Source organism: Rhinopithecus roxellana, chromosome 2, assembly GCF_007565055.1.
Source record: "Rhinopithecus roxellana isolate Shanxi Qingling chromosome 2, ASM756505v1, whole genome shotgun sequence".
Taxonomy (NCBI): Eukaryota; Metazoa; Chordata; class Mammalia; order Primates; family Cercopithecidae; genus Rhinopithecus; species Rhinopithecus roxellana.
The window spans coordinates 129,776,307-129,799,282 of record NC_044550.1 but is presented as its reverse complement, the minus strand read 5'-3'; the positions used below and the strand labels follow the sequence as shown (position 1 = coordinate 129,799,282).

Sequence of the window (22,976 nt, the reverse complement as noted above, 5' to 3'; positions counted from 1 at the left end):
CCCGAGTAGCTGGGACTACAGGTGCCCGCCACCATGCCTGGCTAATTTTTTGTATTTTTAGTAGAGACAGGGTTTCACCATATTGGCCAGGCTGGTCTTGAACTCCTGATCTGGTGATCCACCCGCATTGGCCTCCCAAAGTGCTGGGATTATAGGTGTGAGCCACCGCACCCAGCTGGCAACCTTATCTTATATGTGGAAAACCCTACAGACTCCACAAAAAAACTGTTAGGACTAATAATGAATATAGTAAAGTTCCAGGACACAAAATCAACACACAAAAATTAGTAGCATTTTTATACCCTAACAATACACTCTCTGAAAGAAGAAATCAAGAGAATAATCTCATTTACAATAGCTACAAAAAAATACTAAGGAATAATTTTTATCATGGAGGTGAAAAACCTGTGCACCAAAAACTATAAAACACCAATGAAATCAATTCAAGAAGGCAAATGAAAGATATTCCATGTTCATGGATTGGAAAAATTAATATTGTTAGAATGTCCATACCACCCAAATAAATCTACATGTTTAATGTAATCCCTTTCAAAGGCCCAACATCATTTTATTTATGAAAAGAGAAAAAAATCCTGAAATTCATATAGAACCATAAAAACCCACAAATAGCCACGGCAATCATGAGCAAAAAGGACAAAGCTGGATATACCACACGACCTGATTTTAAACTTTACTACAAAGCTATAGTAATTTTAAAACAGCTTGGAATTGGCAAAAACAAAACAACAGGACACCTACCAGTGGAACAGAATAAAGAGCCCAGAAATGAACCCAACTAATTTTCAACAAAGGTGCCAAGAAGACAAGGACAGCCTCTTCAATAAATGGTGTTGGGAAATCTGCAATTTTCACATGTCAAAGAATGAAACTAGACCCTTATCTCACACCATATAAAAAAATCAACTCAGAATGGATTAAAGAGCTAAATGTAAGACCAGAAACTCTAAAACTACTAGAAGAAAACTTAGGGGAAGGACTATACAACATTAGTCTGGGTAGTGACTTTTTGGACTTGGCCCCAAGGTGCAGGCAACAGAAATAAATATAGATAAATTGGATTACATCAAACTGAAAAGCTTCTGCACAGCAAAAGAAACAACAGGGTGCAGAGACAACCTATGGATTGGGAGAAAATATTTACAATTCATACATCTGATGGGTTAATATCCAACATATATAAAGAACTCAAAAAATTAAACAGCAAGAAAATAACAACAAAAAAATGGGTAAGAGACTGGGTTTGGTGGCTCATGCCTGTAATCCTAACACTTTGAGATGCTGAGGCAGCAGAATAGCTTGAGGCCAGGAGTTTGAGACCAGCCTAGACAACATAATGAAACCTCGTCCCAACGGCAAAAAACCAGGTGTGGTGGTGTGTGCCTATAGTCCCAGCCACTTAGGAGGCAAAGGCGAGAGGATTACTTGAGCCCAGGAGTTTGAGTTTGCAGTAAGCTATGATCACGCCATTGAATTATAGTCTGGGCAATGGAATGGGACTGTCTCTTAAAAGAAAAATGAAAAAGTAAGATTTAAAGGCAAGGAGAAAAGGAAAAAATGTAAGGGAACTGAATATACATTTTCACTGAAGTTTTTAAAGCCATGAATGTATTTTTGCACAAACGCTTTTATCATGTGCAGTCATTTTTTGTAAATGATTTTTTGTAAAGCCAGCAGATACAGGTTAAAGTGATGTTTTCACCTGAGTATATGACAGAAAAATGTTTGAATCATTGTTAGTTTCCAGTACTGGCAGTATTAATCTGGAAGAAAGTGGTTGAATAGAGAATAGTAAGAGCAAGACCATTTAGTCAGTACTTTCACATAGGGCTTGGTCATTTGCAACAATAAATTTGTTCATTGGCAGGACTTCCCACCAAGTTAGAATAGATTCTATGCTATTTGATAAAAGATAGCAATAATAAAGTTTTTTTTTTTTTTCTCTTCAGCATTTGCTTTAAGAGAAAAATCCTGAAGCTTGTAGGGATTTCTGATGCCAGGAAACCATGAAACGTGAGAGTATATTTAGCAATCAGGGTAACTTAGCTCATGGTAATTGGCACGTGTATAGTTATAATTTGCATTCTAGTTATTTAAACTGAGATATTCTTGATCAGGCTGAACACACTGTGAGTAGAAGATTGCTTTCCCCGAGAAATAAGATAGAGTCTTTGGAGGATGGCCTTGGTAAACTGGTAGGTCAGCTTCCTCTGGATTTTGGCTATTTCTCTAGTTCTTCCATCATTCCTCAGGGCCCTGGCAATTTTCTGAGTAAGTCACGGGGTTCCGGTTGACTTTTCTTTTTCCCTGAAGGTTTTCCCTAAAGTTTTTCTTTATTTTTCAATACAAATGGAAAGATGTCTTTGGTCTTATCTACCCCTGGATACAAGACGCCATCTTGGCATTACGTGGGGATTCGTGAAGGTATTAAAACGGTCAGAGCTTCTTCCTTCTACTGTGGTTCTCCAGTTATACACAGGTTCCTCTGTGGGCAACACTTCTTAGCAGATGGAATTTCCTCTGACATGAGGACAGTGGTTGATGAAAGCCAGGTCATTTTTGTCATCTGGGGAGGACTGAAGATCAGTTGAATGTTACATCAGTACCTCAAAAGCACCTTCAAATGCTTCACCCAGCTTGTCTTGTTCAACACAAGTCATGCTTCACTGAATGGATGATTCTCCCCATCGGTGTCCAATGTAGCATCCACTGTACAATGTGGATACAACCTTCCCTGTCCTCTGAAACGCACGTCAGCACCACCCTGCTGTGAGTACTTTAAAGATGAGATTAGCATTTAAATCAGTAGACTCTGAGTACAGCTGACAACCCTCTGTGATGTGGGTGGGCCTCATCCAGTTAGTGGAAGGCCCTGAGAGAAACAGACTGAGATCCCCAAGTAAGAGGGAATCCGGCTTCCAGACTCCTTGGATTGGACCTGCCGTTTCAACTCTTCTCTGGGTCTCCAGCAGAATTTGGACTTGCCAGCCCCCACAATTGCATGAAATAATTCCTTAAAATAAATCTTTCTCTCTTGTTCTGTTTCTCTAGAGAACTTTGATACAGAGGGTAAGTCTTCCTGTTCTCAGATTTTTCAATGGATTTGACATCAAAAGCACCACCACAAAAAGATGAGAAACTGGACCTCATCAAAATTAAAAATTGTGATGCATCAAAAGACATTATAAAGAAAATGAAAAGACAACCTAAGGAATATTTGCAAATCATATATCTGATGAAGATTTAATGTCTAGAACATATAAAGAACCCTTTCAACTCAACAACAAATTGACAACCCAATTTAAAAATGAGTAAAGGCCGGGCGCGGTGGCTCAAGCCTGTAATCCCAGCACTTTGGGAGGCCGAGACGGGTGGATCACGAGGTCAGGAGATCGAGACCATCCTGGCTAACACGGTGAAACCCCGTCTCTACTAAAAAATGCAAAAAAAACTAGCCGGGCGAGGTGGCGGGTGCCTGTAGTCCCAGCTACTCGGGAGGCTGAGGCAGGAGAATGGCGTAAACCCGGGAGGCGGAGCTTGCAGTGAGCTGAGATCGCGCCACTGCACTCCAGCCTGGGCAACAGAGCGAGACTCTGTCTCAAAAAAAAAATTAAAAAAATAAATAAATAAAATAAAATAAAAATGAGTAAAGACTTGAATAGACCTTTCTCCAAAGAAGATATACACATGGCCAACAGGCACATGAAAAAGGTGGTCCACATCATTGGTTATTAAGGAAATGTAAATCAAAACCATGAGATGCCACTTCACACCCACCAGGATGGCTGTAATAAAAAAAAATGGAAAAGAACACGTGGTGAGAGTGTGGAGAAGTCAAAACCCTTGGATTGCTGGCAGGAGTGTAAAACGCCGCAGCTGCTATGGAAAACAGTTGGTGGTTCCTTAAAAAGTTAAACATAGAATTATATGATCCATATGGTCATACCACATACCCTTCTAGGCATATACCCAAGAGAGATGAAAACATATGTCCGTGAACAAACTTCTACACGAATGTTTATGGCAGCATTATTCATAATAGCCCAAAGACAGAAACAATCCAAACGTCCACCCGTGGATGAATGAAGAAATGTATGTGCAGGAACATTCGCCACGTGCCACAGCATCATGAGCCTTGAAAACGTGCTGCAAGGTGAAAACCGGTCACAAAGGTCACGCATTACGTGATTCTGTTTACATGAAACACCCAGAATAGGCCAATTCAGAGAGACAGAAAGCAGATGAGGGATTGCCATGGCTGAGGTGAGGAAGTCAGTGGTGATTGTTAAAAGGGTGTTTTCTGGGGTGATAAAAACCTTTTGAAACTAGAGAGGTGATGGGTGCACAGCACCATGAATGCAGAAAATGCCTCAGAATCGTACCCTTTAAAACAATTGTTTGTTATATGAATTTCTTTGAAAAAAGAAAAGGGAAGACTGGCCACCCCCACTTCCAGCAGGGCCCAGCTTTCTCCACTGTGCAGGGTGTCCTCTCGCCTGCTCACCTTAGCTGGATCTGGGCCAGGCCCCTCACAGTGCCCCCACGCCCCTGGCCACACCGAGACCCCGGGATCCAGCCTTCCAGGCTCACTGGTGGGTGACTGCCTTACCCACCAGTGACTGCCTGTGGCAGCGTGGACATAGGCCTGGGTGACCTGTCGGGCTGTAGCCATGGGCAGCAGCTGCATCAGACCCACCATTTCTAGCAATAGCTCATTCCCAGGCCTCATTCTGGGCCCCTTCAGCCAGATTCCTGCAAGTGCCAGGCCAGGTGCAGAGACAGATGCTGAGCCTCTGGCTGCCCCCTGGGGGCTGCTCCCCACCTCTCCCCACCTCTGGCCCCCACACCCCGTTACTTCAGCACCTGGGCCTGATCTCCCGTCCCACAGGCCTTCTCTCTGTAGTACGGGCACCTGCAGAGTCGCTGAGCGGCAGGGCTCGGCCACCGTGGAGTGCTTGGCCCTTCGTCCAGCACGCGAAAGCCAACACACGGCTGGATGCAGGGATACAGCCCGGGGGTCCTTGGGTCCCCGCAGGCTCCCAGGAGGAGGTGGCACAGCAGCCTCCGGGTCTGAGCCTCCTGATGAACGAGTTCTTTTCTGAGGACCTGGGCCAGCAGCTCTCATGGGCAGGCCTTGTTCCCCCATTCCTGCTGCCTGCCCTGGGGGGCAGCGGAGTCCTTCCTCGGCCACGCTGCTGCCAGGAGCAGGCAGGAGCGAGGTTTCCAGAGGGGCAGACGTTGGGTACATGGGTCATTGCGAGGCTGAGTCCTATGCCCAGCAGGGAGGGAGCTCTACTGGGGTTGCGGATGGCTTCCCTGAGGCCCGGCCGCTGGAGTCAGGGCTGCCCCCTTCCCTGCTGTGTTTCACTCTGCCTTTGTCCTGAGACTGCCTGATTCACCCATAAAGTTAAGGCTCGGTTTGGGTAATTGTTCCCCTGAATACTGTTCGTTTAATCAGGACAGGCAGCTCATGTAAGAGCCACAAAGGACATCAAGCAGAATGGAAGGCTGGCTGTGCTGTCCCCTCACCCACAGGGGGTCAGGACACAGCCTCCTGCCCAGCTGAGCTGGCCACTCCACAGGGCCTGGCGCCTCCATGCCCCGGAGGCAGCACTGCACATACTTTTCCTGTGACTTTCAAATCTTTCTTTTTGCACATGAAACCCAACGATTTTTAGGGAAAAACATTCCCTTTGTTCAATTCCCTTTATCAGCCTTTCTCACTGAGCTGGGTGTGTTAGACAAGGAGACTGTCCCTGAGCTGCCGGGGACTCGGTGTTGGAAAGTGTTGGCTGGACCTGACCTTGGTGTCACGTCTGCGGAAAGAGACAGGCCGGTGGTGCTCCATTTACACAGACAAGCCCACATGGCCCTTGTCTGTGCTCTGATGAGGAAGAATATGATGATGAGGGACAGGGGACGATTTCGTGGGTGGATACTCCCCAGGCACCTGAGACATGGTCTGGTCCCAGGAGACCCAGGGGGAGGCACCCAGAGAAGGTCCTCTGGGATGGGTGCCCTCAAGGAGAGACGGGCTGAGACATGGATGATCAAGGCACACTCGGAGCTGGGCAGGGCTGGACGGTGCACAGAAAGGAGTGGGGGTCGCCAGAGGTGGCATCTGGGAAGCCTGTCCTTCAGCAGGCCTTGAGCCAGACTCTGGGGTAGGGACAGTGAGGAAAACCAGCCTCAGCCACATGGGGCTGCAGTCCTGGGGAGGGGAGCTTCTTGGGACATGGTGCGCACCACGAGGGAGGTGGGTCCTGTGTGGGAGATGAGGGGAGGCTGCTTTGGTCTTGTAGGGTGGTGGAACATTGGTCAGGCTGCAGGAAGGGAACCCGTGCGGGGCCTCAGCTCACACCTGCAGCTGGTTTTGCTTTTGGAGAAGATGGTTCCAGGTCCAATTCTCATAAGGCTCTGCAGATAAATTTAACCACAAATCCAGTTTTTATAACTTGCAAGAAAGTAGGTTTTGGTAACAAACCTTGAGGCGAATTTATCTGATTGCAGCACCGATGTGTGCAGATACACTTTTCTGATTACTTTACGATCCCTCCGATGAACACAAACTAATCAACTGCAAAAGAGGATGAAATCTGGGTAATAATTTTCAGTGCTTTTTTCTAAGCTTATTTATGATGCAATCACACAAGGCAAAGCGTGAGGCGGTGGCTGTGCTGGGACAGTGACGCTGCAGAGTCCCAGCGGCCGTGGTTTTCGCAGGTGGTTAAGTTGGGACTGTCCGCAGCACCTAGGGGGCCACAGGCCTGACATCCTGGCTTTTGTGTCTCAAATGCAGTGGCCTCGTGGTCTATGCGGACGGACCCCTGAACTTGGACCGCAAGGCGGAAGACATGTCCGAGCTGTTCCGGCCCTTCCACACGTTACTGCGGAAAATAAGGTGGGGATGGAGATAGAGGAGGTGTGGGAGGGGAGGGGGACAGGAGGGCCACGGGTGGGCGCTGAAGTCATGTTTAGCTGCTGCCTCCAGGTCCTCCTCCTCTCTGTGAGGAAGGATGGGCCGGTTAATATTCCTGGTGGGGGGGGCTCACAAACGACCCATGGGGGTCACAGAGTCCTGGCTTTTGCCCCTGCCCGGGCATTGCATGGGGTGGATGCTCTCTTGGGCTGAACTGGGGGACTGAACCTCACACTTCCTGACATGGTGCAGGAACAGCTAACTATCCCCACTGTCCCCACCATCCCCACCGTCCCACTGTCCCCACTGTCCCCATTGTCCCCACCGTCCCCACTGTCCCCACCATCCCCAAAGCGCTCGCTTCTGTTGGAGTCGTGGTGCTCTTCCTATGCCCTTTGTCTTTAGTTACTGGTTTACGTCTGTGTCCACATGGGGGACCCCCCCTTTTAAAACATGATGCCTTCCCTTCATATGGGCCAAGGGCTTTGCTGGGTGGCCTGAGCCGACAGAACCCAGCTGTGGTTTCTTGGAGGGATGGGGGCCACATGAAGCCCATGGCCGCATGTCCTCCGCGTGCCACCCTGGCTCTGTGGCCTGGGACAGCTTGGTATTTCCTACTATGGCCCCTGATCACTGCAGCCAGGTTTCCTTCGGGGACCCGGAAGCCTAGAACTCTGCCCCATGAGGGCCAGAGGTCCCGTGAGTCCAGACAGTGAAAAGTGACCCCATGTGCTGTGGGCTGCCCGTCACCCTTGCAGATGGGATTGTGAGCTCTTGGGGCCTTGGCAGGTGGTCCTTGGCGTCAGTGGGCTGAAGGGCAGGGGTGCTTGGTTCAGTCTGTGTTTCATCTGGGAGATGGCTGTCGTTGTTTCCCTCCTGCTTGGGGGGATGGGACCTCTGGACCTGGAGGTCACAGTCCCATCCTTCCTCGAGTGACGTGGAGGAGACCACAGCGAGGAGAGGCATGGATGCCACCTAGACCGGGAAGGCACATGCGCCCCCCCACCCCACATATGGGGGTCTTACAGGAAAGGTGGCGCAGGCACCGGGCCGTGGCTGGAGAATGAGCCTCCTGGGCAGTGTGAGGCCAGAAGGGGGCCCAGGCCATGCAGGAGCGGAGTGGACGTCCTGGGAGCATATCCGCCCTTGGCCTACATGGGCAATGGAGAGGGGGATGAAGCTGAACGGGCTAGAGGCAGAATGCTGTCGAGGGATTAATGCTGGGATTACAGGTGGACCACCACGCCCAGCTAATTAAAAATTTTTTGTAAAGATGAGGTCTTGCCAGTGTTGCCCAGGGTGAACTCCTAGGCTTAAGCTTTCCTCCCGCCTTGGTCTTCCAAAGGGTTGGGATTACAGGTGAGAGTCACCTCACCTTGCGGAAAGCTGTGTGGATAGAACATGACTCTGCTGCCCACCCTGGGGCCCTGATATGGGGAACCTCACCCATGGGTAGGGCAGCTGGGACCTGGGTGTGCACCCACAGGCTGGCCCTGCCGCCCCAACAGAACTGCTGCTTGTGCCCCCTGCCCACCCACGGAGAACAGCGAGAGTCCACGGATGAGCCTGCACCTCCTCCAGTGTCAGGGTTTGAGGACTTACCTGTTACTGTCCACGTGGCCTGACATTGACAGAGCTTCAGAAACTGCCAACTTCAGCTCAGGATCACGTGCCACCCTGGAAGAGAAAAGCCGGAAAGAGGTGTCTGAGTAGAACTCTTAAAAAGAACCTGCAGTCCGTTGTAAAATAATTGGCGAAAAATATGAAATTTTTAGAGTGGATATTTTAATATAGGCAATATATAGGAAATATAGGCAGACATAACCAGGCAACTTCATGTCTTTTTAAAAGCTGGGCAAAACTACTGCTTTGGGAGAGATAGGATGCCCAGGCTGTGGTGGCCAGTTCTCCAGCTGCAGCAACTACAGAAAACCTGCTGGATACATTTGAAAGATCCTGTTGGCCGGGCGCGGTGGCTCAAGCCTGTAATCCCAGCACTTTGGGAGGCCGAGACGGGCGGATCACGAGGTCAGGAGATCGAGACCATCCTGGCTAACACGGTGAAACCCCGTCTCTACTAAAAAATACAAAAAACTAGCCGGGCGAGGTGGCGGGCGCCTGTAGTCCCAGCTACTTGGGAGGCTGAGGCAGGAGAATGGCGTAAACCCGGGAGGCGGAGCTTGCAGTGAGCTGAGATCCGGCCACTGCACTCCAGCCTGGGCCACAGAGCGAGACTCCGTTTCAAAAAAAAAAAAAAAAAAAAAAAAAAAAAAAAAAGAAAGATCCTGTTTATTATTTTTGAGACGGAGTCTCGCTCTGTCGCCCAGGCTGGAGTGCAGTGGCGCCATCTCGGCTCACTGCAAGCTCCACCTCCCGGGTTCACGCCATTCTCCTGCCTCAGCCTCCCGAGTAGCCAGGACTACAGGCGCCCGCCACCACACCCGGCTAATTTTTTGTATTTTTAGTAGAGATGGGGTTTCACTGTGTTAACCAGGATGGTCTCGATCTCCTGACTTCGTGATCTGCCTGCCTCGGCCTCCCAAAGTGCTGTGATTACAGATGTGAGCCACCGCACCCAGCTGTTTTTTTTTTTTTTTTTTTTTTTTTTGAGACGGAGTCTCGCTCTGTTTCCCAGGCTGGAGTGTAGTGGTGTGATCTCAGCTCACTGCAGTCTCCGCCTCCAGGTTCAAGAGATTCTTCTGCCTCAGCCTCCTGAGTAGCTGGGATTACAGATGCGCGCCACCATGCCTGGCTAATTTTTATATTTTTATTTTATTTATTTATTTATTTATTTTTAATATTTTTAGTAGAGACAGGGTTTCACCATGTTGGTCAGGCTGGTCTTGAACTCCTGACCTCATGATCCGCCCACTTCGGCCTCCCAAAGTGCTGGGATTACAGGTGTGAGCCACCGTGCCCAGCCAAAAGATCATGCTTTTAAAGGTACCTGAACTGTGGAAGTGAGGACTGGGTGAACTAAGACCCCAGGGAAGGGAGCCTTTTAAGGTGAGCTGCAGTCTACTTGGCTGTTTTTCCCCAGGGAAGATTTGATGATTCCAGGCTCATCCAGGACCCAGGCTTCCCAGGCAGAGAAGCTCTGCTGGAGAAAGAACATCTAATCACAAGGGCTGGTGGAACAGTCTGGCAGCTTCGGGGCATTCAAGCAGCACGCCTGCCAGTCCTGGAGAAGCAGGAAATACAGGCAGAAAGGCCCCTGACAACAGGCTTCCTGCAGTTCCCAGGTGCTTAGGAACAAAAGCATGCCTTGAGGCCAGGTGCAGTGGCTCACGCCTGTAATCCTGGCACTTTGGGAGGCCCAGATGGGTGGATCACCTGAGGTCAGGAGTGTGAGACCAGCCTGACCAACGTGGTGAAACCGTGTCTCTACTAAAAATATAAAAATTAGCGGGGCGTGCTGGTGGGCGCCTGTAATCCCAGCTACTTGGAAGGCTGAGACCAGAGAATCGCTTGAACCCAGGAGGTGGAGGTTGCAGTGAACCAAGATCGTGCCACTGTACTCCAGCCTGAGTGACAGAGTGAGACTCTGTCTCAAAAAAAAAAAAGAAAGAAAGAAAAGTTAAAGAGACAAGAAAATACCGTAATCCCAGCACTTTGGGAGGCCGAGGCAGGTGGATCACCAGGTCAGGAGATCAAGACCATCCTGGCTAACACAGTGAAACCCCGTCTCTACTAAAAATATAAAAAATTAGCCAGGCATGGTGGCACGTACCTGTAGTCCCAGCCACTTGGGAGGCTGAGGCAGGAGAATCGCTTAAACCTGGGAGGTGGAGGTTGCGGTGAGCCAAGATTGCACCACTGTGCCCCAGCCTAGGCCACAGAGTGAGACTCCATCTCAAAAAAAAAAAAAAAAAAAAAAAAAAAAAAAGACAAGAAAATATATAAATATATCTGATAGTTTAGAGAAGAGCCAGAAAGTGGATGCAGACTGCTGATGATCCAGATTCTACACCCAAGGATGTGAACACAGTTCTGATTAATATGTTAAAGAAAATAGAAGGGGAGCAAATTAGATAAGAGGATGGAGAATTGAACAGAGAATTGGAATCTATCCAGAGAGACACAACCAAGCCTGGTGGTGTGTACCTGTAGTCCCAGCTGCTCTGGAGGCTGAGGCCAGACGGTCACTTGAGCCCAGGAGTTCTAAGTTCTAGTGTGCTATGCTGACAGGTGTCTGCACTAAACTTTGGCATCAATATGGTGACCTCCTGCAGCAGGGAACCACCAGGTTGCCTAAGGAGTGGAACTGGCCCAGGTCAGAAATGGAGCAGGTCAAAACTCCCGTGCTGATCAGTAGTGGGATTGCACCATTACAGTACGGTGTGAATAGCCACTGCACTCCAGCCAGGACAACATAGCAAGACTCCATCTCAAAAGAAAGAAAGAAAGAGGGGAAGGAAAGAAAGGAAAGGATGGAAGAAAGAAAAAAAATGACATTCTAAAGCTAAGAAAATTCACAATTTGACAATAAGGACACAGTAGATGGGTTTAATAGCAGATTGGACCCAGCAGAACATAGTAGTAGTCAGCTTGAGGATAGCTCAATAGAAGAGACCCAAACTGTGGCTCAGACAGGAAAAAAGAGGGGAACAACAATAAGAAACAACAACAGAAAACCAGAATAGAACATAAGAGCCATGTGTAACAAACTCCAAAGGCCTAAAATACATAATTGGAGCCCCAGAAAGAGAGAATAGAGAGAAGGGGCAGAAGCAATATTCAAAGAAGTAATAGCTAAACATTTCCCCAAATTCCAAAAGACAAAAATCTGTAGCCACGGATTCAGCAAGAAAACTACAAACAAAAAACCAACCAGCATACCTGGGTATATCATAGTGAAATTGCCAAAAACAAAGACAAAAAATTTGACATGCAGCAAGACGAAAAGGACATACTACTTTGAAACGAACATAAGACGGATAGCTGTCTTCTCAACAAACAAAAACAATGGAAGCCGACAAGCAGTGAAATAACGTATATTTAAACCGCTGAAGGAAATTGGGTGCGGTGATTCATGCCTGTGATCCCAGCACTTTGGGAGGCTGAAGTGGGAGGATCACTTGAATCAGGAGTTGGAGACCAGCCTGACCAACATGGTGAAACCTCATCTCTACTAAAAATTCAAAAATCAGCCAGGCATGGTGGTGCACTCCTGTTATCCCAGCTGAGACACAAGAATCACTTGAACCCAGGAGGCGGAGGTTGCAGCCAGCAGAGATCACGCCACTGCTCTCCAGCCTGGGCAACAGAGCGAGAATCTGTCTCAAAAACAGACAAAACAAAACAAAACAAAAACTGCTGAAGGAAAATAGCTGACAATCAGAAATTTATAACCAGCAATAATATCCTTCAAAAATGAAGGTGATATTTTGCCTTCATGAGTTATTCCAAAACACAGAACTGAAGGAATTTGTTATCAGCAACCTGCACATAAAACAATTAATTGGAGTTCTTCAGAAAAAAATATATCAGATGGAAATGTAGAAATGCTAGAGAGGCCAGGTACGGTGGCTCCTGCCTGTAATCCCAGCTACTACCTGTAATCCAGCACTTTGGGAGGCCAAGGCAGGAGGATCCCTTGACCTCAGGAGTTTGAGACCAGCCTGGACAACATAGTGAGGCTGTCTCTCTACTTAAAAAAAAAAAAAAAAATTAGCTGGGTATGGTGGCATGCCTGTAGTTCCATCTTACTCAGGAGGCTAAGGTGGGAGGATCATTTGAGCCCGGAGTTTGAGGTTGCAGTGAGCTATCATTGTGCCACTGCACTCCAGCTTGGGTGACAGTGAGGCCCTGTCTTAAAAAAAGTAATGCAAGAGAGACTGAAGAACATGGTGTAGGTTAATATAAATGAATATTAACTGTACAAAATAATTGTAGTGTCTGTGGAGTTTAAATTATACATAGTACTAACATTCATGATACAAGTAACAGAAAAGACAGACGGGGTACATGGAATTTTAAAGTTGTATTGGAAATGTGATTGAAGAAATTATTTATATTAGAATGTGATCAATCAAGGATCACTATTATAATATTAGGATAACACTAAAATAATAAAGATGAATAACTAGCAAATTCATAGAAGGAAAAACATCCAAAATAAGGTAAGAACAGAGAAAGAAAAGATACAACAAATGGACCAGATAGAAAAAAATAATTAGATGAAAGATACAAACCTAACCACATCAGTGATTACATTAAATACGAATGGACTAAATATTCTAAGTATAAAACTAAGTTTACTGGTCTGGGTTAAAACAGCAGCAACAACAGGAGCTTGTTGTTGGGCTGTTGTTGCTGGGCTCAAACAATCCATCCACTTTGGCCTCCCAAAGTGCTGGGACTACAGGTATGAACCACTGCACTCAGCCTCCACATACTTTTAAGAAGAACATAAGGCTGGACCTGGTGGCTCATGTGTGTAATACTAGCACTTTGGGAGGCCGAGGTGGGTGGATCATTTGAGGTCAGGAGTTCAAGACCAGCCTGGCCAACATGGTGAAACCCAGTCTCTACTGAAAATACAAAAATTAGCCAGGTGGTAGTGGCACATGCCTGTAATCCCAGCTACTCAGAAGGTTGAGGGCAGAGTGAGACTCTGTCTCAAAAACAAAACACAACAAAACAAAACAAACAGGCAATTCAGTAGGAAGATGTCACAATCCCAAATCTGTATGTATGGGCTGAATAACACAGCTGTAAAACTTTTGTAAAGCAAATAGCAGAAATATAAGGTGGAATAGACAAATCCAGAACCAGCAGGATACTTTAATTTATCTCTCTATAACTGATGGAACTAACAGGAAAATCCTTGAGGATGTAAGAAATCTCAATAACAAAACTAACAAACTTGACCTAACTTACAGGTGTCACAGTACATCCAACAATTGCCAGAATTCATGTTCTTTTTTTTTTTTTTTTTTTTTTTTGAGACAGAATCTCACTCCGTCGCCCAGGCTGGAGTGCAGTGGTGCGATCTTGGCTCATTGCAACCTCTGCCTCCTAGGCTCAACCGATTCTTCTGCCTCAACCTCCCGAGTAGCTTTTTGTATAGTTTCCAATTACCTGTTTAAATTTTTCATCCTCTTATCTAATTTGCCCCCTTCAATTTTCTTTAACATATTAAAACCACAACAATAAAAAACTTAGTTGGGCATGGTGGCACACACCTGTAGTCCCAGCTACTTGGGAGGCTGAGGTAGGAGGATTGCTTGAACGCAGGAGTTTGAGGGTACAGTGAGCTATGATCCTGCCACTGTATTCCAGTCTGGGCAACAGAGTAAGACCTCATCTCTAAAACAAAAAGGAAAATTAAGATGAGGCCTAAGCAGTGCTTTGAAGGAAATTTATAGCACTAAATGCTATAAATTAGAACAGAATAAAGGATGAAATTCAATTATGTAAAATTTTATCTAAGGAAGCTAGGAAAAATAAGTTTAATACCTCAAGAAAGCAGGAGGAAAGAAATAAAAATAAGAACAGATGTCAATGAAATGCAAAACAAATGTATAGTAGGGGAAAGACAAACCCAAAAGTTAGGTTTTTTGTTTGTTTGAGACAGAGTCTAGCTCTGTCACCCAGACTGGAGTGCAGTGGCATGATCTTGGCTCACTGCAGCTTCTGCGTCCCAGGTTTAAGTGATTCTTCTGCCTCAGCCTCCCAGGTAGCTGGGATTACAGACGCCTGCCACCATACCCAGCTAATTTTTTTGTATTTTTAGTAAAGACAGGGTTTCACTGTGTTGGCCAGGCTGGTCTTGAACTCCTGACCTCGTGATCCACCCACCTTGGCCTCCCAAAGTGCTGGGATTACAAGCGTGAGCCATCGTGCCTGGCCTCAAAAGTTTGTTATTTTAAAAGATTAATAAAATTGATAAATTTCTAGCTAGACTAGTTCAAGAGAAAAAAGATAAAACATAAATCACTAATAATATAGATGGAAAGGAGACATCACCACAGACCTTACAGATATTAAAATGATAGTAAGAGTATATTATAAACAACTAAATTTGACAATTTGAATTAATTGGACAAATTCCTCAAAAAAGCAATTAAAGCTAACAGAAGAAGAAATAGAAAACCTTTTAATCCAATATCTATTAAAGAAGTTGAATTCATTATTTTAAAACCTTTCCACAAAGAAAATATCAGGCACGCATGGCTTTCCTTATGTATTCTTCTAAACATTTAAAGAAGAAATAACACAAGTCTTATATAAATTCTTTCAGGGAATAGAAAAAAAGACATTTTCTAGCTTTTTATTATTATTATTGAGACAGACTCTCACTTTGTCATGCAGGCTGGAGTGTGGCAGCACAATCTAGACTCACTACAACTTCTGCCTCCCAGGCTCAAGCGATCCTCCCACCTCAGCCTCCTGAGTAGCTGGGACCGCAGGCATGCACCACTATGCTCAGCTAATTTTTGTATTTTTTGTAGAGACAGGGTTTTACTATGTTGCCCAGGCTGGTCTCAAACTCCTGGGCTCAAGCAATCCAACTACCTCGGCCTCTCAAAATGCTGGGATTACAGGCATGAGCCACCATAACCAGCCCTAACTCTTTTTTTTTTTTTTTTTAATCAGTAAGAGTATAATCTAAACATTTAAACCTGACCAAGATATTACAAGAAACAACAACTACACCAATCTCTCATGAACTTAGATGCAAATACCCTTAAAAAGATACAGACAAATGAAACCCAACCATATATAAATAAGATATATCATGACCAAGAGAAATGTACATTGCTCACACTTGTAATCCCAGGACTTTGGGAGGCCGAGGCAGGAGGATCACTTGAGCCTAGGGGTTTGGGACCAACCTTGGCAATATAGTGAGACCTCATCTCTACAAAAAAGTTACAAATTAGTCGAGCATGGTGGTACACATCTGTAGTGACAGCTACTTGGGAGGCTGAGATGGGATTATTGCTTGAGTCTGGGAGACAGAGGCTGCAGGGAGCTGTGATCAGACCACTGCACTCCAGCCTGGGTGACAGAGCAAGACATTGTCTCAAAATTTAAAAAAAAAAGAGAGAAATGATTTCCAGATATGCAAGATTGGCTTAACATTTGAAAATCAAGTTGATGTTTTGCCACATTAATTTTCAAAATTGGAAGAAAAATCATAATTTTGAAAGACGCAGGAAAAGCATTTGAAAAAATTTCACACCAATTTTATGGTGGAAAACATCTCTTAGCAATAAACAAAGCAGAACAAGAAAAGCATCTCTTAGCAAACTAGGAATAGGAGGGAACTTCCTTAATCTGGCCACAGATAGATAAAGATCCAGATTTCGTCCGCGTGGATCTGTGTGAGTGTGTTGTCTATTGTGTGTATCCTACAGCACATATCCCTGAGATTGGGAAGAAGATGTCTACTATTCACTACCTCCATTTAACATTGTATTGTGGCCCAGCAAGTGCAATAAGGCAAAAATAAAAGGAAAATTAGGAAGTTACACACATTGGAAATGAAGGACTAAAACTGCCATTTTATGTAGATAACGTGATCAAGTACTTAGGAAACTCAGAAGTATCTTCAAACTATTAGAAATAATAAGTAGATTTAGCAAGGTCACTAGGTGAAAGATCAACATACAAAAATAAATGGTCTTTCTGTATGCCAGCAATAAATAAATGCAAAATGAAATCAAAATACTGTCTTAGTCAATTTTGTGTTGCTATCACAGAATACCTAAAACTCAGTAATTTATAAAAGAAGGAGGTTCATTTAGCTCATGATTCTGGAGGTTGGGAGGTACAAGATCAAGTGGCTGCATCTGGTTAACTTCTGGTGCAGACCTCATGCTCTGTCGTAACGTGGCAGAGAAGCAGGAGGGGAAGGGGGCATGTGGGAAGAGGCCAAACACGAGAGGCAGCCTCACCTCATGACAACCCACTCTTGTGGTAACTAATTTGGTCTCATGAGAAAGGCATTAATCTCCTTAATGACCTAATCATCTCTTAAAGACACCACCTCTAAACACCACCACATTGGGAACTAAATTTCAACCTGAGTTTTGATGGGGACAAACCACCTCCAAACCATAGCAAATACCATCTATGGTAGTACCCGTAAATATCAAATACGTAAGCATAAATCAAATTAACGATGTCCAAGACCTCCATTGAAAGTTATAAAATGTTATTACCATGAATTTTTAAAGCCCTGGACAGCAGTTCCATTCAGAGAGAGGAACACCTGATGTTATGAAGATATCAGTTATTCTCGCATTAATCTATGAGTTCAATGCAGTCTCAATCAGAATCCCAGAAGCTAGCTAGCTTCCTTCCTTCCTTGCTTCCTTTCTTCCTCCCTCCCTCTTTCTTTCCTTTTCTTTTTCCTTCCTTCCTTCCTTCCTTCCTTCTTTCCTTCTTTCCTTTCCTTTCTTTCTTCCCCCTCCCTCTCTCCCTCCCTTCCTTTCTTCCTTCCTTCCTTCCTTGTAGAAATTGACAAACTAATTCTAAAATGTATGGGGAGATGCAAGGGGCCTGGAATAGCCAAGCAGCAGCAGAACGTTATCTGTTCTACTCTCGATGGGCTGTGGGTAGTTTCCACAAATAGTGCTGCTGTGACTACCCCTGTGGGTGTCTCCAGGTGAACATATGCTTTTCTGCTGTGTGTACTTCATAAAAAAAGAACAAAGGCCAGGCACAGTGGCTCATACCTATAATCCCAACACTTTGGGAGGCTCAGGTGGGAAGAGCTCTTGAACCCAGAAGGTCAAGGCTACAGTGAGCTGTGTTTACATCACTGAACTCCAGCCTGGATGACAGAAAAAGACCCCATTTCTAAAAAAAAAAAAAAAAGAAAATTGGAGAAATCTTCTATTGTAAAGCTATGGTAATGCTGACAGATATAGTACAAGGATGGACTTGACACCCATTCAAAAGAATAGAAAATCTAGAACAGAGCAATGCGTATATAGGTCTCTGATTTATGACAACATGACATTACAGAACAGCAGGAATTGTTATTTTTCTTTCCAATAAATGGGCTGAGTCAATAGAAGACCACATGAGGAAAAATGTCTCATATGGTTATCTATTAGTGTCTGGGTTCTTACCACTATTGTACAAAAAACTCAACTCCAGACAAAGTGTAGATATAAAAAGTAAAACAATAAAATCCAGGCATGGGGGCTCATGCCATAATCCCAGCACTTTGGGAGGCCAAGGCAGGAGGATCACTTGAGGCCAGGAGTTCAAGACCAGCCTGGGGAACATAGTGAGACCCTGTCTCTAAAAAAAATTTTTAAATAAAAAATAATTAGCCAGGTATGGTGGTCTGCACCTGTAGTCCCAGCTACTCAGGAGGCTGAGGCACGAGGATCATTTGAGCCAAGGAGTTTGAGTCTCCAGTGGGCCATGATCACCCCAGATCTGGGCCACAGAGCAAGACCATGTCTTAAAAAATAATAAAAAGCTTTTAGAGGAAAATATCAAGGAGAACATCTTTGTGACTGTGGAGTGGGAAGAGATTTCTTAAACAGGACACAAAACACTAATCATAAAGAAAAAATGTTATAATTGGACTTTATTAAAATTAAAACCTTCATCAAAAGCACCATTAAGAGAATGAAAAGGCAAGCCAAAGAGTTGGAGAATATATCTAATAAAGAACTCCTGTCAATCAATGAGAAAAAGACAACCCAATTAATAGTGGACAAAAGGCTTGAACAGGAACTTTGCATAGAGAAAATCTAAGGGCTGATGAGTATATCAACTGTGACCAACTTCATTGGTCATTAGGCTAAAACAATGGAAAGCTATAATAAGATAAGATACTATTACTCACTCACCAGGAAGGATTCAGTTAAAGACAGTAGGTGCTCTTGAGGGTGAGGGCCTGGGGCAAGCCATGCTGTTGGCCAAGCTGTGGGCAGGCGTGCCTGGATCCCGGCGCCTCCTCGCTGTCTGGCTCAGCAGTCCCACCCCATATGTGCATTCAGCAGAAATGCACTCGTGTGTTCTTCAAGAGAGATGCACGAAAATGCTGGGTCACAAAACCCGTCTGGTGTAACAGATAAAGGAACTACGTATATTTACCCCATGGAAGACAGTGCAGCCACAAGGATTAATGACCTATGGCAACGTGCTCTATGATGGGTGAATCTTACAGAACAGCATTGCCAGATCTAGCAATACAATAGCAGATCGCCCAGTTCAGTTGGAATTTCAGATAAACAACAGACTCTTTTTAGTGTATGTCCCAAATGAGCAGCATTTGGGATATACTTACAACTATTTCTAATGACACTTTAAAAGTACTTATTTGTTGTTTATCTGAAATTGAAATTTAACTGGGTGTCCTGTATTTTATCTGGAGATTCTACACAAATACAACATCAGCAAACAAATCCTGCCACAAGAGATTTAGATAGAATTCTCATTTCTCCAGAGCAGCAGAGCAGGTGCGTGCCTCGGCCTATGGAGTCAGGATGGTGTCATGTGAGAGCCAGGGCGCTGCGGGCCTGGTTGGAGTTTCACATCTTAATCTGGCTGCTATTCACATGGGTGGGTTCAGCTTATGAAAGTTCTGCCCAAGGCCGGGCGCGGTGGCTCAAGCCTGTAATCCCAGCACTTTAGGAGGCCGAGGCGGGCGGATCACGAGGTCAGGAGATAGAGACCATCCTGGCTAATACGGTGAAACCCCGTCTCTACTAAAAAAATACAAAAAACTAGCCGGGCGAGGTGGCGGGCGCCTGTAGTCCCAGCTACTCGGGAGGCTGAGGCAGGAGAATGGCGTGAACCTGGGAGGCGGAGCTTGCAGTGAGCTGAGATCTGGCCACTGCACTCCAGCCTGGGCGGCAGAGCGAGACTCCATCTCAAAAAAAAAAAAAAAAAAAAAAAAAAAAAAAAAAAAGTTCTGCCCAGCTCTGCAAAGCGCACTTCCTCACAACAGCCATGGCTGTGCAGGAACGTCCCATGTGGGACTCAGACCACAGACACAGCTGGAGCTTCTCCCAGCAGAGAGCAGCCCGCAGTCGGCCTGTAGGAGCCTGCTCCAGGAGCTTCCTGCTCAGCATCACTGAATTTACTGCACCTTTGGGTCTCGGCCTCAATGCCCCTTCCTCCAGGAAGCCTTCCCGGCCTCAACCAGGTGCCCTGCTGCACCCTCCTTCATGGCTTGTGTTGTCTTTGGTTGCAGCTGTCATTATTGTAGTTCAGTCATTGTTTGTATAAATACCTGTTTATCATCTGCCTCCCCCAACTGCAGGCTAAGTCCACAAGGACAGGAGCACACCTGCCTTCGTCCTCGTGTCCTAGTGCCCAGTTCCTGCCGCATAGCCAGTGCTCCATGGTATTTGAGGAATGAAAGGGTGAAGGTCTGTGTGTAAACCAGCATATATTTTTTTCACTCCTTAGAGTTTTTATTCATGCAGCTAACACATGCCGAACAATCAGGGCTTTCTTATTTTCAGCAAAAGGTTCCAGAATCTTGTTTTAAAAAAGAAACTGTACTAGCATCCCAGCCAGCCACCTTGAACACCGTTGTCCTGGCCGGCGAGACCTGAGCCTTGATCCGTGGTGGAGGAGACCTGCTGGTGCCATGTGAATTCAGGTGCAAGCGTTCAGTGCCTGGCTGCTGTTCTGCTGGTGCAGACTCCAGGGTGCTGCATCCACTCCTGGCCAAGGAGGCTGGTGTGGTTTTGGGGACCCTCACCCTTGTGTTTTGTCTTGATTTGTAGGGATTTGCTGCAGACACTGACAGAGGAGGAGCTGCACACGCTGGAACGGAACCTCTGCATTTCCCAAGACGTGGAGTTCCCCATCCGCGCAGATGTGCAGGGACCTGCTGCGCTGACTCCTGCCCTCTCTGCCCCTCTCCCCCCTGAGGGGCCGCTCTCAGTCAAGGCCAAAGACCCGGACGCAGAGCTGGCCTGCTCCATGCAGTACGACGACCAGGAGCTGGAGCAGCTCAGCCGCATGGTCCACAGGGCTGGGGACGAGATGTCCTCTCTGCTGTCACCGCCCAGCGCCTGCCAGTCCCCCGCGCACAGGCCGGGAGCAGAGGGCAGCCCAGGCGGGGAGGCCTCTCCAGGCAGAGCGCGCCTGCGGTCGGGCAGTGACGAGGAGGAGCGCGTGTTCTTCATGGATGACGTGGAGGGGACAGCAGAAGCCCTGGCCAGGCCCGAGTCCCCCGGTGGGCCATTTGGGTGGGCAGGCAGTACTCGGGCCGACCCCCAGGAGAAAGGGCAGGGTGGGCCAGGCGGAGCAGCGGGGGTCAGCGCGCCCGCCTCGGAAAAGGAGGAGGACTTGAGCAACAACAACAGCCCTGAGGCCAAGGGCACAGGCGGGGCCAGCCTCGCGGGCACCAGCTCCTGCAGCTGCCTGGACTCGCGGCTGCAGCTGGACGGCTGGGAGGTGGGTGCGGATGACGCAGAGACGGCCGAGATGATCGCCCACCGAACAGGGGGCATGAAGCTCTCAGCCACGGTCATCTTCAACCCCAAATCTCCCACTTCCCTGGACTCCGCTGTTGCCACCCAGGAGGCCGCCTCGGAGCCCGTGGCCGAGGGGATGGATGGCGGCCCCCACAAGCTTAGCACTGCAGCCACCAACTGCCTCTTGCATTCCTGCGTGTGCTGTGGGAGCTGTGGGGACAGCAGAGAGGATGTGGTGGAGCATCTGCAGGAGAAGTGCAGCACGGGAGGCGTCATTGGCGCCTCATACGCTGCCAGCTTAGCCAAGGCCAGCGACAGGGCCGCTGAGAGACAGGACGAGGCGCCCCCGCCCTCAGAAGATGCCTCCGACGGGCGGGAGCCCAAAGCCCCCACTTCCAACAAGTGCCTGCCTCACACCTCAGGTTCCCAGGTGGACACAGCGAGTGGGCTGCAAGGAGAGGCCGGGGTTGCAGGTCAGCAAGAGCCAGAGGTCAGAGAGCTGGATGCCGGGAGCCCCTTGGCTCATGAGGCACCTCAGCCCCTGTCGGGCTCCAGGTAAGAGCCAGTCTGGCCCAGGGACTCGGTTTGTCCTCTCTGCACTGGGGGCAGGTGCTGGCGCGTTCTCCAAGCATTGCAGGGTTTCCACCTGGGCCATCTTGGCCACCGACAGGTGCTGGGCCCTGGCCAGGTGTGGAGTCTGTGTGTGAGGAGGGCAGGGGCAGGAGCTGGCTGTGGAGGCACCTGCCCTGTGGGGCATCGTGCACCGGGAAATGTGCGCCAGCGGGCCCGCTTCCCTGTTTCTGATGTTCCAGGTGCCTTTCAGGTGTCATGGGCTCAGTGCCAAGCCCTCAGCTCACCTGCCACAGCCCTGGCTCATCCCGCACCTGGTGTGAGCCACGTGTGCCTACGCGGGGCAGAGGGAGTGGGCTGTGCCAGTGCTTGGCCCCTTGCCCTGGGCCACATCCAAGCACACTGCTCACTTCTCTTTGCTGACCACCGTGGCTGCCTGGCTCGCACCGGGCTGAAGCAAGACACAGACCCATGGCTGTGGGTGTGGAACCTGGGGCCATGAGGGGTCCTGAGACCACCCACAGGCAAATTCCCAGGGGTGTTCCCAGGGCCTCTGCCCCTCCCAGGACTATCACCTCCTTTCCCTGCACTGGGGGGAGGTAGGGAGGTCTCCTATCTCTTCTCATGGGCTCCCATCCCCCACACTGGAGACAGGGAGGGAAAGGCAGGGCCTGGGCCCAGCCCAGGGTCACTCGTGGCTGCATTGTCAGGGCCATTGGCCCCCTTGCCAGGACCACGCCCTGCAGGGCTCCTACCTTGGCTGTGGCCATGTCTATAGGCCTCTCTAACAGGGAAGAGAGAGGGAGGATAGGGAGGGGAGGAGGTTCAACTGGAGGCCAGAGAAGCCCCCCAGGAGCCGTGGGAGCTGGGCAGCAGATGGGGACAGAGGTCGGGGGCACAGGTGGCAGGAGTGAGGGGCTGTGTTGGAGGATGGCGGGCAGGCCCAGGAGAGGGTCCTCACACCAGGGGAAGGGGCTTCTCGGTGCAGGGCAGACGTCTCCTTCTTCCTGTGCTGGGTCCTCCCAGGTCGTACACTTGCTGGAGGAGCAGGACTGGCCAGA

The 22,976-nt window shown here is 47.7% G+C and overlaps 1 protein-coding gene and 1 pseudogene across 4 annotated transcripts in view; one reads left to right on the top strand and one right to left on the bottom strand.

The window, feature by feature from the left end:
• The window catches only part of ZFYVE28 (zinc finger FYVE-type containing 28), a 150,784-nt gene that overhangs the window by 91,816 nt on the left and 35,992 nt on the right, over positions 1-22,976 (top strand). For all 4 annotated transcript variants that reach the window (XM_010384365.2, XM_030923457.1, XM_010384368.2 and 1 more), the window contains 2 exons: positions 6,818-6,919; positions 20,650-21,900. In XM_010384365.2, the coding sequence (XP_010382667.1) occupies positions 6,818-6,919; positions 20,650-21,900 (1,353 nt within the window). The remainder of the gene's footprint in view (positions 1-6,817; positions 6,920-20,649; positions 21,901-22,976) is intronic.
• LOC115894834 lies at positions 2,044-2,678 on the bottom strand (annotated as a pseudogene).